This window comes from Siphateles boraxobius, unplaced genomic scaffold (genome assembly GCF_051911475.1).
Source record: "Siphateles boraxobius isolate OS27281-9 unplaced genomic scaffold, OSU_SipBor_1 24, whole genome shotgun sequence".
Classification (NCBI taxonomy): Eukaryota; Metazoa; Chordata; class Actinopteri; order Cypriniformes; family Leuciscidae; genus Siphateles; species Siphateles boraxobius.
Window position 1 is genome coordinate 11101739 of NW_027508855.1, and position 20280 is coordinate 11122018.

Consider the following 20280-nt stretch of genomic DNA (forward strand, 5'->3'; position numbering starts at 1 on the left):
TGGTCACTATAATAAAAAATTAATTTATTTAATAAGCTAAGTATTCATTTTTGCTTTTATAAATTTACACTTTAAGGCACATATAAGGCACATATTAGAGTGATTTTTTGTTGTCTAACAACAAAACTTGCTATTGTGGCTTATATATTATTCTGCTGCACTATGCCAAAGAATATTAGTGAATGCAATGCAGTGCTTTCTTCCCATTCGCATTACTTTTTTTTTTTTTAAAGCAGTGTACTTTAAAATCTTCTTTAAAATCGTGCATATTGCACGTTGTTTTAGCCCTGCGAGAAGCTCCCCAAGTAAGAATTCCATTATACATTATAAGTTTTGGCTTGACTTTGACTTACTAGCCTGTGGAGATCACTTTAAAATCTTATATTAATATCTTATTTAATTACTTCTCCTAGACTGCAAAGAGATAACATGGAGACCAAACAGACACATTTGCTGAAGTCTCATTCTTCTCAGATTATTTTTTTCTCCTGAGCAAGTCTCCAGGAATTTCATGTGTACCCAGTGGAGTTTCAGGAGAGATCTCAACAATCAAAAAAAGTCAGCAAAAGCCAGAGATCTCAATATTCACTGAATTATCTGAAATATGCTATTCACATTTATTTTATAGCTCCATACTCTTTTACAATATGCCAATAACTGTCACAATTGTGATTATTTTTATTATATTAGTTTTTAAAATATTGTTTTATTTATTTATGAATCTATTTTATGAAATATTAGGAGAAATATCAGAGACAAAGGTGACATAAAACAACTTCTGAGCAAAGATTGCCTTCCAGAGAAAGGCAACATTAATAAAAATATACAGATATTGTCTGATTACATTGAAAATATATTAAAAGGAACAAAGCAAGTAAAAGACAGGATTCCAAGAGAACAAAGAGAAATATTTTATAAGACTCACAAGTTGAACGTCTCCTCCCACACAGGGTTAAGGTTACCGTAGATAGTTTTGGTTCTCTTCTTAGTCTTTCCAACCTGAACCGTCACATACGGATCACTGGAACCAGTTCTGTCTTTAGCCTGCAGGCCCTGAGCACTCACCACTGGAAAAAAACACATAAACACACGGAATCTGAACAATCAGTAAAGTTAAATATACATTTCAATGCAGGTACAGGCAATATTTAGTAATAGAAATCTGCATTTACACAAATGTTCCTTGAATATATAGTTCATTGAAAGGTGTCTACTCTAAATTTTAATTAATACATTGTTTAAATTAATACATTATACATTAATTTGTATATGTACATTTTTGAAATACATAACTTGGATACAGTCACCTCTGATAACAGACCACTCTAAATTGTAATGTAGACATGCATTTTCTGTAAAGCTGCTTTGAAACAATATGTATTGAGAAAAGCGCTATACAAATAATTGTGAATTGAACTGAATAGTCTTAACACTTCAATCAAAGTACAGAGCAATACCAGCTGTCCCTGCTTCCGTACCCGTGATGGAGATTTTGGCAGACCATTTTGATGTTCCGTCAAGCACAGTCTGTTTGATGGTCTTCATCTGCTGAGCATGGTTCAGTTTATTCATACTGAACACAAGCCTTATCATCTCGAAGATTTCGGGTTTGTTCCTCTCTCGGATCTTCATGCGGTCCTTCATGGCTGATATGATATGCTGGGTTCTGTCCTCTGCTCCCGTTTTGGAGCTCTTCTCAGCAGCTCCTAGCAATTGTAGAGATACGTTATAATTTAATTGCAATATAAAACATAATAAAAGAGGGAACAAAAACACATCAAACATACTGCACTAGTGAAAAAGTTTCTATTGTGTATTTTCAATACAAATTATATTAACATTAAAGGAAAAGTTGAATTTAAAAATTAGCAGTCATTTTTGTATATTTTTCATGAATTGTATAATTGAGCATTAGTGTATAATCTTATTTCTTACTCATTTTTACAAGCTTTCTGCCCGATCAGTTGGTTACTTTTATTAAAAAGCATCCATCAATGGCACAGATGTAACATTCAAGGAATAGTGAAAAGAAATAATACAAATACATAATCTACTAACTGTAATGAACATTCAAGTAGTTTTTTTTGTTGTTGCTTGTTTTTCTGTATTTGGTTAGTGACTCACTCTGCAAACAGTCTGCGTTGAGAAGCTCCTGGCATTTTTCGTGACATTTGACTCCGCACTCTGAGCAGCGCATGCCCTGCCGCGCGATACCCCACAACAAACCCTCGCACTCATAACAGTAGGTGGGCGTGGTGGCGGTCCACACTTCAAAGTTATGGGGTGTCGTGCAAGAAATAGGGTAAATCAGAGCCTGGAGGGTCTTCTTGTACACGTGATTCTTCTACAGAGAGAGAAAGAAACTGAAAATGGTGTCTGCAGAAATGGGCCCTAGACGCAATCCTGATGATGACATTTCAAAACAAAGCCCAGCTCAAATGTGGGATGTGTTGAAATGAAAAGAGAGGAAGCTGTTAAGAATGGTTCAAACAGAAAATGGGGAAAAATAGCAGGTAAGTGTAAGAGCCCAAGATATGCTTTATAAATATTGGTGTAGGTGTAGATATGGAAGTGGGCAGACAGGTGTCAAAGCGATGACCAATTGAGAGCCACATCACACATCTTTCTCTACATAAGGTGTAGGTGTACACCCACACAAACATTCATCAATTCGAAGCATCTGATGGGTAACTTTAAATTTTGATATAAGACTAAAAAAAATTAAACTAGAAATGAAAACTAGAGCATTTTAATTATGTCAACAATTACTCCGTTATCATTATGACCCTTGTGTCATTCCAAACCACACAATGAAAAACACAATGCCATACAATGAAAGTGAAAGGGGACAGATGCTGTCTAGCTCTAAAAATGGCATAAAAAGAGAAAAACCATTAATGTAATAGTTATACAAATGGCTGGTGTGATTCTGTATATTACTTCTGAAAGACTACAGGTCTGCTGAAGACATATTATTTATTTTAGTTCTTTATTCCATATCAGACAGCACCAAAGAAATTTAAAAAAAAAACATTCTGCTGGGAACTTTTAAAGACACATGCTACAAATTAAATAAATATTTACTGAAAATCTTTGTCATATTCAAACTCATTACATTGTTATTGGTTATGAAATATGTGCATGGTATTGATCATAAATGGTGTGAAAATACATGTTTACTGGTCTTATTGTAAATTAAATGATACATCCATACATAGTTATTTTTTGACTTATTTTTTGAAGGACCTTTGCATTCATTTAGTCTGCTTAAACCCCGCCCCTTTCTCACAATCTAAATTAAGCGGTCAATTAGATCTACTGGCACCCAATCAACAATCAATAGATAGAACACTTATTTTTTTCACTTTTCACACAATACAGAAGAAAAGATCTGTCAATACTTCCGTTTCATTGCAACTTTAACAATTGGGTTGAGAGAAGCAATTTAAAAAAGAGAGAAGCAGATAGATGACTGATGTTTGTGTATTTGCAGGTCTTACCAGTTCTTCATCCTTCACTGAAGAGCGCGCAGATAATGCGCGCGAGATCCCAGCTTTCCTGGACTGTACCAGAGACTGAGAGAGGGGAACAATGGTTGAATATGAATTATTAATAGTAGTACTCACTATAGCATTATGGTTCTATGACTTTATTTGTGCTCCCCTGATAGGATTAGCAAAATTGTCTATTCTTTTTCCTTAAACATCTGGTAAATGTTAGTTCATGCCTGTGTATACTACATTCCCATTAATATGCTAAACACTATTCACCCATTAAGGGCGCCATATCTAGCCTACTTAAGAAGCGTTCAGCATTTAATTTCTAACTTCTTAAATGACTAAATACAATAATAAAGAATAGTACCAACAACAACCACAAAAAACAGCCTATAAATACTGTCAATACAACATGCTGAAAAAACTATCAATGATTGTTTCATAGCTAAAGGCAGACAAATACTCCAAAGATTGATTTTCCATAAGAGCACAATTTAGCCTCTCATAGCTAATGATAGTGATTCAACACAAGCAAATGGCTGGCTTTATATTTTCCCTGGCCATCAATTGCTCAGCTGGTCAACCGTGAGTGGTACATGATGAGTGAGGGGGCTGGCAAGTCATAGCTGAGGTTCAGTCAATTAAAAAGGCTTGAAAGCTAGATACAAGGATCAATACTGCATTGCTAGGAGAAAATGGCATCTCCATGTCATAAAAATGCAAAATAATACAAAAATAATAATTTTTCTCCTTATTTATCATTGGTCTGGAACATGTAAATTGTAATCAGAATCAAGTATTCCAGAGTTGTGCAATAACCTTTGTTTATATTCATCTTAATCACCCTTTACAAGAAAAGAAGCCTTCGTTGCCATGAAAACTGTTGTGCATGTCAAAAGCTTCAGATCAAGCCTGTTTTTATTTTGCATTTATTCTTTTTTCTCCCCTCTGCAGCATTTCAAATGTATCTGTGTGGGTTTCAATTTGATAGTGTAGCAACAAAGACTGATTGATGAAAGTCCCCAATTTGTGACTCACGGACATGTCAGTGAACTGGAGAAGACAAACTCTTCAAATACTCCTCAAAAGTATGCACACTCGCCTGGTTTTTAATGCACCAGTCACATATGATGTCCCTCTTCAAGGGTGAAGAGAAGACATTCAATTACAAGTTTACATTGACACATGTACATGGATGCCAAAATCTATTATAATCAAAAACAGACCACTTGTAAAATCAACACTTGTGAGACAGGATGTTATGCGCTCATTCACTGGTGATATAGTATACTGCTCATTTCAATCACGAGTTGAGCGGCAAATCAAAGGTGATGGCATCACACACTGAAAATGAAACAACATTTTTTGACAATCTGAAGTTTAAAATTATATTTTTTCACCTTTGCAACACTTTGCCTTCAGTGTGCACAGACAAATTGCGTGTCACTGGAATCACATCATGTCTGACTAGGACGCAATAAATAGCTATATAGCAAAAATAACATTCTAAACCTAAAATAATGTAAACATATGCCTGAATGTTGTTTTTAAGTCTGCTTTGAGTAAAAGCTGAAAAATGTAAACCTTAAATTGTGAAGCATTCTTAATAGAAAAGGTTTACTTACCATGGCCTAGTAGTGAAGGAAAGCATTAAGAAAAATGGCAAAAGATGATCAGAATTCAGTTAAAAATTTTCAAGTAGTAAGGTTAGGTTAGATAAGAGATTTAAAAGAGTTAGATTGCAATAAGCCAAATCTGTATATACCGAATAGAGAGGGAAAAATTAGTAAACAATGCGGCAGAATGTTGTTTCAATATGGATCTGTGGAAAATAACAATAAAAATTAAATCACTCACCACTTCGCTAACCAAGGGGATAGGCTTTCTCTTCCTAAGGTCAGGCATGCTGTCAATGCCAAATATTCCACCTCCCCTGAAAATAAAAAATATGGATATTCCAGTAATGGAAGATAAAAATTTGTTGAAGAAAAGCTAAACAACAATATGGTTCGAACAGTGAAAGAAAATGAGCAAGAGTTCATACCCAGATTTGGCCCATGGATGTTTGTTATGGTCGCCATTGATATTCTGAAAGGTTGATCATATTGTCATGTATTAAAACAAATATAAAATGTTAAAGCTTCACATATAGGCAACAAAAACAGCACATGGGAAACAGGCAGAAAAGGGAATAGTGAAAGCCCTGCTGTTTGGTTGATTGAATTTCACCACTATATTCGTGACTACCAGAATTTTACAGTCATGAGACAAATTCGAGTCAAGACAGGACGAGACATGCAAGTTCTCAAAAATCTCTAATGCAAAATTCCTATCAGAAAATCAAAATTGAATTGACTTTCAAAACACATGATAGTATAATACTGTATATCTAACAGAGAAATGTACTTTTGCTTTTGATGCAAGATAAAATACAGAAAGATCCAGACTTATCTTGCAAATAAAAATTAAAAGTAATCATACCAAAATTTGTAACATAAATTAAATGAATAAAATAAAATATATGTTAGCAAAATTAATTTGATAAAATTAAATAATTTTATGTAATATAAAATTAGGACAAATTATTGAATGGCATTCATACCACCTCTGTGCTATAATAAAAAATGTAAACACCATTTTATCTCAACTCATCATTTGGCAACAGGCTACAAGTGCACTAAATTAATTTTATTTCTTATTTATAAACATTTCTTCTTCAAAAATACCAAGAATTGTTGATGTAGTTGCAACAGAATCATTCAATTCCTTACACAAACCCATCCCTAATGCCAACCCCCTCAAAACAAAAGGGTTGAAGGAAGAAAACCATTGCTATAAAACTCTGACTCAGCAACTCTAGCAATAGGCCTTAAATGTATCTGCCCTCACAGTTTCTATTTTATATGGTGTAACCGGGGGGGATACTTTAATGAGCTACAATCAATAACACAGTCTATACGTGTGTAATGTTTACAATGCAGCATAGCTTACAGTGAGAACAAGGCATGATTTAAACAAAATAAAAAAAACAGATAAGTAATTTAATACAATGCAGTAAATACACAAATTAGTCTGTTATCACCATGCACATTAAATACCTTTAAACAACATTATTTATCTTTAGCACTGCAAACATAAAACATCACGGCACTTCATAAAAAATGTGAAAAAGATATAACCTGATCTTCATCCTGGCTTCCATCTGAAAATAACAACAAATAGCACATCAAGCTATCACATTATTGTTAGCCAGAACCAGACAGAACTCTTTAACTAGACAATATTATAAAGTATATAAACTTCTTGTCCAAGAACATATTTATATCTGCAGACAGGGAGTTTAATAACCTTGTTTATTTATAAATATGGACAGGGAATATGAACTGCATAACTGTAGTGATTTTGCAATTAATCTAGACAGTTCATGAAAGTTTTATTGAGATGTTTTATTATTTTATAACGGCTCCTAAATTTTCCCTGGTCTCTGCTTTCACGTCAGATTTGTTTTCATTTCAGTTCAATGAGTGTAATTAGTTTGTTTGGACCTGGGGAACAAGACTAGTGTAACACCCAGAAGGGCGCTTGCTAATATACAGTGAGGAAAATAAGTATTTGAACACCCTGCTATTTTGTAAGTTGTCCCACTTAGAAATCATGGAGGGGTCTGAAATTGTCATCGTAGGTGCATGTCCACTGTGAGAGACATAATCTAAAAAAAAAAAACCCAGATATCACAATGTATGATTTTTTTACTATTTATTTGTATGATACAGCTGCAAATAAGTATTTGAACACCTGAGAAAATCAATGTTAATATTTGGTACAGTAGCCTTTGTTTTGCAATTACAGAGGTCAAACGTTTCCTGTAGTTTTTCACCAGGTTTGCACACACTGCAGGAGGGATTTTGGCCCACTCCTCCACACAGATCTTCTCTAGATCAGTCAGGTTTCTGGGCTGTCGCTGAGAAACCCGGAGTTTGAGCTCCCTCCAAAGATTCTCTATTGGGTTTAGGTCTGGAGACTGGCTAGGCCACGCAAGAACCTTGATATGCTTCTTAAAGAGCCACTCCTTGGTTATCCTGGCTGTGTGCTTCGGGTCATTGTCATGTTGGAGGACCCAGCCTCGACCCATCTTCAATGCTCTAACTGAGGGAAGGAGGTTGTTCCCCAAAATCTCGCAATACATGGCCCCGGTCATCCTCTCCTTAATACAGTGCAGACGCCCTGTCCCATGTGCAGAAAAACACCCCAAAAGCATGATGCTACCACCCCCATGCTTCACAGTAGGAATGGTGTTCTTGGGATAGTACTCATCATTCTTCTTCCTCCAAACACGGCAAGTGGAATTATGACCAAAAAGTTCTATTTTGGTCTCATCTGACCGCAAGACTTTCTCACATGACTCCTCTGGATCATCCCAATGGTCATTTGCAAACTTAAGACGGGACTTGACATGTGCTGGTTTAAGCAGGGGAACCTTCCGTGCCATGCATGATTTCAAACCATGACGTCTTAGTGTATTACCAACAATAACCTTGGAAACGGTGATCCCAGGTCTTTTCAGGTCATTGACCAGCTCCTCCCGTGTAGTTCTGGGCTGATTTCTCACCTTTCTTAGGATCATTGAGACCCCACGAGGTGAGATCTTGCATGGAGCCCCAGTCCGAGGGAGATTGACAGTCATGTTTAGCTTCTTCCATTTTCTAATGATTGCTCCAACAGTGGACCTTTTTTCACCAAGCTGCTTGTCAATTTCCACATGGCCCTTTCCAGCCTTGTGGAGGTGTACAATTTTGTCTCTAGTGTCTTTGGACAGCTTAGCCATGTTAGTAGTTGGATTCTTACTGATTGTATGGGGTGGACATGTGTCTTTAATCAGCTAACGACCTCAAACAGGTGCATCTAATTTAGGATAATAAATGGAGTGGAGGTGGACATTTTAAAGGCAGACTAACAGGTCTTTGAGGGTCAGAATTCTAGCTGATAGACAGGTGTTCAAATACTTATTTGCAGCTGTATCATACAAATAAATAGTTAAAAAATCATATATTGTGATTTCTGTATTTTTTTTTTAGATTATGTCTCTCACAGTGGACATGGACCTACGATGACAATTTCAGACCCCTCCATGATTTCCAAGTGGGAGAACTTGCAAAATAGCATGGTGTTCAAATACTTGCTCTCCTCACTGTATCTGCAGAAAAGGACCATTGGCTACAAGAATCAGCAGTTTCTGATGAAATTTAATATTTTACAGAAAAAAAAGGAAAAAAAGAGTATCATTTAAATATTGCACACAATTTGTGAGACACGTTTTATGTGCACAGCCATGGTCATCGGAATTATTTACTTTACATTTCTGACAAGGAATTTCATGACAGAGTTCACAGAAACACAAAATTTTTTAAACTTTGGCCAGAAACTTATAACAAATCCCAATAAAACAGAACAATGAATATGAAGTAAAAGGCATGAAGTTAAAATATACCTGGGTTCAAATTATCTTCAGAAAATGCTAACATGGTCACTACACTGAGTTGTCTTCTGGACTCTCTCTTCTCCCTCAGAATCTGCTGGAAAGTCCTGAGGCACTTCAGACGGCGTGCATCCCGCTGATTAAGCTCTGCTTCACTACCTCCTTCTGTGAAGGACTCGGTGGGAGGCTTCGTTTCCCCCATTAGTGTTCTCTGCTCCTCTTCAACTGCTCGTTCCTCAGTGGAAAAAGAGTCTCGGATAATCTCTGTAGAGAAGCAATGTGTTAAATGAGCACTGGTCTGATGTCCATATGTAGCATCTGATGCATTACTGGTGGATGAGTCCAACCCTGGAGAATTTGGATGTTCTGAATCTTCAATATTATGCTGGTAAGGAGGTGATTCAAGTTTTGCTTTGGTGGGGATGCATTGAGGTATCTCGGTGAAGCCTTTCTCAGTACTGATGGCTTGAGGCCGCTCAGAATAGCTGGTTTCTGTTTGTGGAGTCCCCATCTCTATATGAGGCATCTCTAAATTTGGTGTTCCAGTCACCATCATTCCTTGTTTCTTCCCACACAGAGAGATCGGTAAATTGACTTCAATCTTTTCTCCTGGCAAAGTAGCACTAGTTCCATCCATCTTCTTCAGAGCTCCACGTAAGGCAGTTTTGAAGTCAAGAACTGCTCGACCAAACTTTTTTACATTTAATGTCACATTACTGTCATCAGCAGAGTCAGGCTTCCAATCAGGGGCATTTTGATTACATAATGATGTAAATTCATTTAGAAGGCTCCTGGATGGCTCAACAATCACACTTTCTATTGGCTCACTTTTAAATGGAAGGCAATTTTCAGAGGAAAATACATGATAAATGTCATTCTGATACATAGAACACTGAGGACATTCACCATCTCCTTTGCAATTATGGGAGCCCAAACCAGGTTCTTCATGGAGCATTTCTGCATCATACTTCTTCCAATCCTCTCTACTGCATGTACTAGCAGGAGAGTTGTAGTGTTTACCAGATACTATGGATATTTGATCTGAGGTGCCCATTGTACAAGTATGTACAGCTCTTGATAGGTCCCAGCGGTTTAGCTCACCTGTGCAGCACTCTGCCTCTTCAAAACTGCCTTGTCTGGAGCAAGAATCATCTTCGCTTAATCCAATCTCTCCACTCCCACTGTGTTTTAAAGCCACTGGGTTCCAGGTCTGACATTCACACCCTGCATTGCCCTGTCCAGAGGTGGGTCTTTCTGGATCAGACTCAGACTTGGAACTCTGACCCGAAGATGGAGAACTGGTGCTTGGACAGTCCTGTCCATACTGGCGCTCAAGGAAACCAAAGCTAAGCTTCCTTCTCCATGCACCTTGAGAAACATCTGACCTTTGATCAGATGCTTCTTGTGTAAATGAATGGTGTTCATTGTGGTTTAAAGCCTTGGCACTAGTGAAAGTTAATTGTTGTGGCACCTCTTTGTGTTTCCCATCAAAAACTTGATATTGCGGGGGTATATCACCACAGCTACTTGAGGATTCAACAGCGTAAGGCTTATTGAAGCCTATACTAACAGTTTTACTTGATTTGTGATGGTGGGAGGGACCTTCAGTGCCACCCATTGCCCCTGGCCAAGTCTCCACACCAGATTTTTTTCCAGACCGCATGCATTCAATCTCCATTAAAACGGCATCTACACAGCTAGTAACCTCCTCAACAGAACCACGAACAGATGACAAGTACTCCCTCAAGTCTGAAATCTCCTCTTGTATTTTGTTGATCCCTTGCAATTCCTTTAGTATGTGTTCAACGATAGCACTCGATTCTTCCTCTTGATAGTCCTCATTATTCCCCTTCACAACTTCATCCTGCACTGTCATATTAAACCTGCACAGCAGAGTTTCTGCCTGTCTTTTAGGCTCACCATCAAGTGTTCTACCAGAAGAATACTCAGTCCCATTTAGATCTTGCGACATTTGGTTTTTAACCACTGCCAAATTACTGTTGTGCTGCAAAGTGCAAGGAATCCTGATGCCTCCTTCTCGATTTAGTTCCACTTCCCCTACGCAAGGTGCCTCAGAAACTTCTCCCAACCCATGTCCATTTGGCACCTGAGGCGAGCAGCAATCCTCTACCGAAGCTAATCCTCTCCTGTAGTAGTTCTGTAACGTTTCAACATCATCTTCACCCTCTTCATCCTCTTCTTCAATTCCAGCATAGTAAAGACCAGAAGGCTGGACAGTATGATCTGCAGATCCCTGCAAGAAACGATTAATTTTCCCACGCAACACCAAAGCAACTCTGGGATTAGGCTGCCTCCTCTTTGGCAATGAATTTTTTTTTTTGGGTCGGGGATACTGAGGGACGCCCGTGCCATCCTGTCCATTGCAGCGGTTGCGGGAGAACATCACTTCCCCTGCCTTCTTCTGTGCTGTGGAGCTGAATCACATTACTCAGGCTTGAAATACAGCATCTGATGATACAAGTGAGAGATTGTCAATCAATTTAAGCAGGACTTGGTCCAAGACTAAGGGGGAAAAGGACATTTAAAAGAATCAAACCAGTGCAAATTTACCAATTCGATTAAGTAACGCAAATGATTGTTTATACATTTGGTACTTTGTCTTATGTTTAATTCATAGTTCATTTCCTCCCTTGTCAAAGTAGTCATGGATTTGCAACACCACAAAGTAATCCCAGAATTCAACAGTAAAAAGAATTTATCATCTGCATATCCATTATGAGTCTCTCAAAGCTTAGAGCACAGTTTGATCAATAGCAGCACACACTGAAACTGTCCAATCATCAATTTTCACATTATCTGGTGCAAATACCACATTTAAAGGGCACCTATTATGCCTCTTTTTACAAGATGTAATATTGGTCTCGGGTGTCCCCAGAATGTATTTGTGTCTAGTTTCAGAACAAAATACCCCACAGTTAATTTATTATAACCATTTGAAAATTTCATTTTTGGGGCCTGTTTTAAAAAGAGCTGTTTTGGTGTGTACCACCTTAAAATGTAAATGAGCTGCATATCCCCACCCAGCCTTTGAATGAGGGCGTAACTTGCATTCCTATGGCAATGAACAGTCGGTAGAAGCAGAATGGCTGAGAATGACAGACCCGCTGTTTTGTATGGCATTCAGCCGTACATGTTTGAATCAGACCCAGATGATGAAGAGACTCCGGCAGAAGAAACACAAATGAGAATGGACCAGGACGTCTCGGAATGGTTATTTGATACATGTATGTACTTATAGAGTTGTAATAACGCCCCCTTTGCAATTATGAATGTGCAACACACACACAGACACACACAAACTGTGATAACGTTGGTGCAATTTTTTTAAACTACAAACACAAATACTGTGATATCGTTTGCTACGTACAAACGAAATTTCATTTATGTGATGTTTCTGTCTGCACAATATCCCTCGTTCTACAGCTTCGTGTCGATGTGCTGGCCTTTGTATAAACATAGCAATTTTTATGTCTTTACAGAAAACATGCACAGTTTTTAATACAATATCTTTAAAAATATATATATATTTATAAACGTGTGGTTACAAACTATACAAACAAGGTTTGAATTATATACACAGACATCCTATGACGACGACAACAACTTTAGACGCATTTGTTGTTGAATTGGCTGACATCGACTGAAATGACTATTTGCTCAAAAATCATAAAATACACTTACTTCTACTGGAGGTGACGTTGGATAGCGAACAGTAGGCAACGATCCACACTTGAGGATTAACTTTGAAGCAAGACCTGCTTTGAATTGACCCTAGTTCACAAAACAGTCAGTCAGAAAATGATTCATGCAAACAAACGTATTATGGAAGTTTAAGTGGCGCCTTTTCTTCGTAAATAAAATCCATCCACTGCGATTTCAGTGGCTCTGATGTCGGAAGTAAGTGAAAACTACTATGTACATTATTACATCCCACAACAGAACACTTGTGTTTCTTAGGAGACATTTTCGACAAGGCAGCACAAATCGTCAGAACACCAGCTGTCGTTGAAACAATGGAGGATGGTGTACAGATCACAGAGGGCCGGGTCTATGCCAAAACCACAGAGTCAATCAAACCATGTCGGTGGGGCTTGCTCAATTCTACGTCACATTGAGCCGAATCTTAGAACAGCTCGTTCTGAGACAGTGCTTATGATTTATTGAGATTGTAAAAAAAACACTGGGTGGATTTTTATCATTCTAGGTTGGTTTTGCTCACACACTGCCAACACACATTTATGTTCAAACACCATTTTGCATAATAGGTGCCCTTTAAATTATGTGGAAATGTGACTGTAATAAGTATTCCATAGTTAACAGCTCTATCGGCACGGCTAGCATATTCCACTAGAAACACACCTGAAAACGATCACTTTGTTCTTCATTCCTTGAGAACAAAAATCTACACACATAAATAAATATTCACCTATCTTTTGAAGAAAATGAGTGAAGTATGTGAAATAAAGTAACATAACACTTGCGTTCTATCAATAATATACAAAGGCTGAAAATGCAACATTCTCTTTTTTCTTTGCTTATCTGCTGGAGAAACAGCACACAACAGATAGGCACAAAAGATAAACTTTCTGCGAAACTTAACTGCCTGCTAAGAATGTTCCATGGTAACACAGAACAACATATTTTCATAACGCTGTTTTTTTTCTATATTACATTTTATGATATGCCATGTATACGAGTACATAAGTGCGCCCCAGAATACTTAAAGGAATAAAAACAATGTTTGGCTACAACAGGGTTGCATTCAAATCACACATGAATATTCACTTGGAATATAGCTGATGGTCATCCTTTATGTATAATAATATATGAAACATGACAAAATAAAAAATTGCTATGAATACTTACAGGGATGAAATACAAAAACCTACAAAATACACATTCTAGAACATTCCATTCAATTTCAGTATATAAAAATAACTGGAGTTTTAGGAGAGGTGAAGAGGTATTCTGGCTCATCATCCCCTTGCGGAGAGTCAATTAAGCAGATAAAAGTCACGTTAGTGCAAAATCGTGTAACACTGGAACAGTAGCTATGGAAACCATTTGCTATACCTGCATTCAGGTTCTCAGTACTGTAGATATTTGTCTCAATATAAAATGGCAATTACCTGAATAAAACTACCTCCTCTGTTTATTCCTCTATATTTCTCTTTACTTTCCCATTACTGATATCTGCTCTCAAGCATCAACTTAATGAGACAAGTTACCAGGCAATCAGGAACTGTAAAGGGACTCATGGATGTTAAGCTGGTATGACTCAAGTGAGAGTCAGTTATTCTCACCTTATTTTGACACCCCTGCTCTGAGAGTTTGTACAGTATGTGGTTTATTCTACAGTATTTGACAGACAGCAACTTAACTTTGCATTCTCCCACAAATAAGTATTCGGTCCGGTATGTTTTGCTGAGGTGGTGTTAGATTGGAGATTGAGGCTGAGAGAAGATGAGTTGGTGTGATTAAACCACAGTGTTAGACACGGTGTTAAGAGTTTGATTTAAGGCACAAGGGTTATATCATACATGATGCATACCCTAGTCTTTCTCCATCGTACTCTCACACTTGCCTAACTAGCAACAACTGGATGAGTTTTAAATAGTCAAACAATTTTTATGTTACATTCTGTTTACACAGTCTTCACTAGTATCCTTGCATGCCTCTCAGTCTCGCTTTTTAACCTTGCCTCTTCCTCTCGCTCTCACTCTCTCCGTCTTTCACTGTAAGTAAGGGCATTCAGGGGTGAGTGATCCACATAAGCACAGTGAGAAGCATGCTAATGTGGCTTTATGAGATCACTGAAGTATAAGAGCTAAAGGCGAGATCCTTCTGCATGCATGTGCTTTCTCAAGATCTTCAATGCATGCATTTTCTGTCAACCTAACAGTAAGGAAGACAAAGGCACGGAACAAATAGAAGAGGAGAGAATGCTGGGAGGAGAAAGCAGAGGGTATACAAACCGATTTCTGAGAAAAAATATTTGAAATCACCAACAAAAACAAGCTACTACCCAAAGGAACACACCCCTCTCTTTGTAACTCCGCCCCCAAATTCACAAAGACACAAACACAGGCACCTCCCACTAATGAGTATACGCCCCTTACTGCTGATTGGCTACAAGTATGTTTTGGTAATCGCCAATCCACTTATCATCAGTTTCTCAGAAAGCGATTAGTACACCTTTGAACACTAATGTTTAAACGTGGATAGTGTTTTAGATAAATGGGAGTAATGTTTAAGGTAAAATAATGTAAATGGGAAGGGAAAAAAAGAGGTGCCAGTCAGAGTGATTCAGTAACATTTCAGAGTCATTTCACCCAGCTCCTACAGTTTTGTTCAGAAGAGGGTACATTACTATTCTTAAACCTAAATTGCAGGCATAGGCCTACGTGGACAAAAAAAAAAAAAAATTCCAGTGTTTGTTTGTATTCCATTATTTTACCCCCTTTTCTTGCATAAAACAGATCTAATTACTGAAATAAAAAAAATAATTATTAAACATTAATTATTAAACATAACGTTTCTTCAAGGAAACAAACATTTCAAGCAATTTCTCATTGCATACAAAAAATGTGTTTTAAATTTAACGTTTTAACGTTTAAAATTAGTTTACATTATGAAAAAAATCTCGATTGGCGATCCAGAGCAAAAATGTGCATTCTCTGCATGGTGCACAATACCTGTAAATAAAATGATTGCATATTAACCATTTTATTGCCAAACTGAAGAACATGTGTTTGTTGCCTAGAAGAGACATCATGCAATAGAGGGTTAAAGATCTGAATACAGAACAGCTTCTTCATGACTGCAAGATTAATCGGAATATTAATTGGAATCTAACTTCCTCCGAACTCACAGCTTTGCACACCACTTCTCACATCATCCATGTACAGTACTATATTTACAAGCAGAACAGAATAATTATCTGTAGGTAAAGATCACAATGTGAGGACAGGCAAGGCTTTTAATTAATGTTCCCTTTCACTGAGCTTTCTGTTCAAATACAGTATATGTGTCTCTTTTGTCACAACAAAACAAGTGTGACCTTGCTACATATAGAACGTGCACTCTCTACAGCACACACACGCAGAAGATTAAAATCTGTGTGACAATCTGATTTTCTCTTTAATGTTCCCTTCAAACTAATGGAAGTACTCAAGACAGATTGTGAAAATCTTAAATGTTTATTAAAATGTAAAACTAGCCTATATCACAACAAGAGGCACTATAAGATGACTATCAACTATAGAAAATTGCTGTCCCCAATCTATTTCTCTATTTTTCACAATCATTTCATCCAGACAGTGAAGTGGAATGACCAGACATTCATCTATCAAAGTAAAAGTAATGGCACGCAGTCAAGGGTGTCCATGGCAGATCTATTCTTTAATACAAAGAATCAGCTATCTATTTTGATATTGATTTTTTTTAAATCATATTATTTTGTCTAAATGTTCCTGCAAGAATTCAAAGCAAAAACAAGGAAAAGCAAAGAGAAAAGCACTTTTTACAACAACAGGTTGGGTAGAGGAGAAGAACTTCTACCACAGAGATACAATGTTATTTTTTGTCTAGCCTTTTTTCTTCATCACAGGAAATAAATACAGGGAGCCTAGTATCAGACACAGTGTGCACCCATGGATGTTCACAGACTGTTTACATATTGTCTGATGCTTACTGCACAAAATGGTGCACACAACTGCAAGCTCTGATCTGATTAGTTTTGCTTTATTCAACTTCCTGGACTAAGAAAAAAAATTGTTCATGATTTGCTGCTTTAAATGTCAGTCAGATATTAGCTGCAAAGGAGACAAAAGTTTATGATGATGCTGTCAAAAGACAGCTCCAATTGAGAAGCTAATAGTCAGAAATTATGTCTGAATTAGTCAGAGATGCTAGAAGTCAGGAATTTTGGGGAGAACGTGTGCATATTTAAAAGTCTCCTTTTCCCGCAAACTCAATAATCTCAGTGATGTTAAGCAGCAATGCCTTCTCCTGTCTCCAGGCAGGCAGTTGACTGTTTACAGGCAGCTTATTCTGGCTGCCGGCCACACAGGTCATGTTGAACTCACTTACACATACAGCCACAGGCACCATTATCCATTCCTTGTGGACTCCATTTCTGTGAATACACCAAGTCATGCCTACTTGGTGTATTCACAGCAGCTCGTTCAAGAAAATAAAAAAAGACAGAAATTCATAGAAGGTCAAGATAGAAGAGCTCAGATTGTCAATCAATGCATACAACATGACCTTTGAATTTAACATGGGTACTTTTTTGCATGTAAACTAAGTAAATATTAAATCTGCCACACATATAAAATGAAACCTAAGCATATTGCTGGAATCACAACCTGTTGGCTCCAGTTACTGCAACTAAATAGCAAGACAAAAATGAGAGTGAGACAGCCAGCCAGCTCAAATGTCTATATTACTTGATGATAACTAAATTATAGTAAAGTACAACCATGGAACTCAATTACACTCAAACTTGTATCAGCCACATGACACCTTAGATAAGAGAGGAAATTGTTCAGCTATTTAGATTATTTCTTAAACATATGTATACAATGCATAAAACTTCTTAACATATCAAGCAGAGAGAAATAATTAAATTGAAATATACATAAAATTGAATTATATAAAATAAAATAAATAGTTTCTTTGTTTAATAATATTATAAAAAATATAATTTTTATATAGCGCCATAGAATATCGATGATAATAAAGCAAAACCTTTTCTGAAATACTGTTGTAAGAGCTTGCAATAAGATATATTGATTTCTCTAAATACTAAAATAAAATTTAAAAATTTAAACATATTGAAAGAAAAAAACATCCAACTTACCAGGTTGAAGGTGTACCGATCAATTAAACCACAGATGTAAGTGGACAATATTAAGTACATTTCTCTGAAAGAGTGGAATTAAAAAGAGGGCTCCACATTATGATTCCAATGTACAAAGTCCATAAAAAGGGATTGATACAAGGGTAGAATAAATGTCAAAAATAGAGTGAAAATGACAGATTGAGTCTAAACCCACCCAGTCTCCAAAGCTCCAGGCAGCTTCCACAGTAATCCAACAAGTTAACTTGAAAAATAAATCACCGTAAGTAGCTGATGTTCTCCATTTTACCCCAAGTTAAATAAGTCTGTAAAGTCCTGACAAGCTCCTCAATGTCATCTTCTCATTTCAATTACTGACAAACTAGGATTCATTCAAATATACAAACAATTCTCTTTTCTGCTTCTTCGCACACATTTGTGTCAGTGTTCCACTCCTCTATCTCTGATTCTCCAGTCTCATCCTCCTACATTCCTCTGGCTTGTTGCTAAGAACACATTCACCCTCAGCTGTGTGTGAGTGTTCACACACTTTCACCCATTCTCCTCCTCCCTCTCTCTCTCTTCCTCACACTTGTGCCTTACTCCCTCTACACTTGTATGTCCATCTGTTTCTCTCTCCTTTCCTCCCCCTTGCGGAGGCTTATACACATCTCTTCTACAACCCATCTTCCTCTCACTATGACATCATCTTGTTGCTGTGTCTAAATTGCTGAGATGAGTTGCATCATGTGTGCAGCAAGTTTTGCAAAAAAAAAAAAAGCTTTACGGATTAGTTCACCCACAAAAGAAACTGGCGTTTTTTTTTGTGTGGTTTTTTTTACCCATCCTAATGTCATAACTGCATGACTTAGTTTCTCCTGTGGAACATAAGAGGATGTTAATATTTTTTTCCATAAAATGAAAGCCAATGTTACTTTGGACCCTATTAACTTTTAACAAAAAAGAAAATATTTTTTGGGGGGGTGAATTAATGGAAACGTTGGCAAATATCTCAGCACAAAACTCACAAATGTTTTAGATTTGCTGAAAATTCTTGAGGGGGCTAATTCATTTCTTTATTTTTATTTATTTATTAAATATGGTACAAAGCCGTTTTGGAAGATTACTGAGGCCCCCTAGAGGACCTCGGTCCCCTAGTTGAGAACCACTATACACTCAGTTCATTATCGAAAGATAGCGGGTGATCAGGAGGACCCCAACAACAGAGGAGCAGAGGGGTTTTGTATCACCCTAAAGGTTTTTATTTAGTTGATAATAGTTGATTGGCTGTACAAGATCCCTTACATAAGCTATTTAATTTCTATAATTTATATTAGATTATATTATAAAAAAATACACCTACAAGTTTTTACACAATTGATCAACCTCAGGTTGATCTCCAAAAAAAACAAAAACTGTTCAATGTTCTGTACTGACTGATCGGTGCTCGATCAACCGAATACACAAGCTACTGGATGGCGTACCATTCATCGCTTCACATCCATACTCCCTCTAGGCACTTCCTGTTTGATCTTCTGATTAGGAAGACAATGCTAGAGAAGTTACACTAGAGAGTGTCACAGTGCTATCACAGGTTCTGTGGACGCGGTACTGAAATCAGCAGGAAAAGGAAGCAATGTGCGATTGGGAGGGGTGAATTTCTTTGGTGACTTTCAGCCAATGTCATCCTACAGGCCTTTGATTCCTTCCAGTTAGTATTCTGTGCATACTCACTACTCCAAGTCAGAAACTCTTCCTTATCCAATTCATTCGCTCCATTCTCTCTCTTTCTCTCTCTCTCTCTCCCTTCAGCTCAGCCTCTATCTCCCGCTCTCTATCGCTCTGATTTTCTTTGACACATCTTCTCTCTTCCATCTCTCTAGGGTTCTCCAGCTCTGAGGATGACTATTGTAATGGGCATAGCCATCTGAGGTCTGAAGGATATTAATGGCCGTCCGGTCTGGAATATAAATAAATATATTCTGTCCTCAATTTCACAAAGAAAAAAACTGGCCTATATAAACAGACCCGTGTTCTATATGGATCTTTGCATGCCTTTATATTTTGCATATAAGAAAAAGTTTAAAAGAACTACAGTGCAGTTTGCGAAGATACACGGAAGGCACAAATATACAACCATTGTTTCTTGTACTTTCTTTGTTAAGAATAGATTTTGAAAAGGAAAGTCATGATTTAATCTCAATACTAGTAAATCATTCTGCCCTAATACATCGCTACACTGTAGTACTGACAGATGAAAGAAAATGTACCATCAAATAGTTTCTTCTTCTGTTAAAATTGTATTACAATTCAGTGATGCTCAGCCAAAATACCATCACAGAGAAAGATGTCACACTCTCTTCCTTCCTTCCTGAGCAATGCATTATCACTTGTTTCATATGCACAAAAAGCATGCAGTCTGTTTTAAACCATGCAGAAAGCAG

The 20280-nt window shown here is 37.2% G+C and overlaps 2 protein-coding genes across 2 annotated transcripts in view; both read right to left on the reverse strand.

Moving 5' to 3' along the window:
* Positions 1 to 20280, reverse strand: part of LOC143749307 (uncharacterized) — a 115718-nt gene that overhangs the window by 33612 nt on the left and 61826 nt on the right. The window contains exons 13-18 of the mRNA XM_077241846.1: positions 5542 to 5585; positions 5355 to 5430; positions 3501 to 3575; positions 2125 to 2344; positions 1479 to 1706; positions 926 to 1067 (exon numbers count right to left, since the gene is read on the reverse strand). Coding sequence (XP_077097961.1) covers positions 926 to 1067; positions 1479 to 1706; positions 2125 to 2344; positions 3501 to 3575; positions 5355 to 5430; positions 5542 to 5585 — 785 coding nt within the window. The remainder of the gene's footprint in view (positions 1 to 925; positions 1068 to 1478; positions 1707 to 2124; positions 2345 to 3500; positions 3576 to 5354; positions 5431 to 5541; positions 5586 to 20280) is intronic.
* LOC143749054 (uncharacterized) lies at positions 6180 to 18372 on the reverse strand. The gene is made up of 4 exons (XM_077241432.1): positions 18054 to 18372; positions 17858 to 17921; positions 8986 to 11442; positions 6180 to 6699 (listed from the first exon to the last, which is right to left on the reverse strand). The coding sequence occupies exons 3-4, from the start codon at positions 11375 to 11377 to the stop codon at positions 6650 to 6652; spliced, it is 2442 nt and encodes an 813-aa protein (XP_077097547.1). The 5' UTR covers positions 11378 to 11442; positions 17858 to 17921; positions 18054 to 18372; the 3' UTR covers positions 6180 to 6649.

Coding starts and splice junctions, on each gene's coding strand:
- LOC143749054 (XM_077241432.1), bottom strand. CDS start 11,377: ATGTTCTCCCGCAACCGCTGCAATGGACAGGATGGCACGGGCGTCCCT. Junction 6,700..8,985: donor TGAAGATAATTTGAACCCAG/GTATATTTTAAC, acceptor TGTTATTTTCAG/ATGGAAGCCAGGATGAAGAT.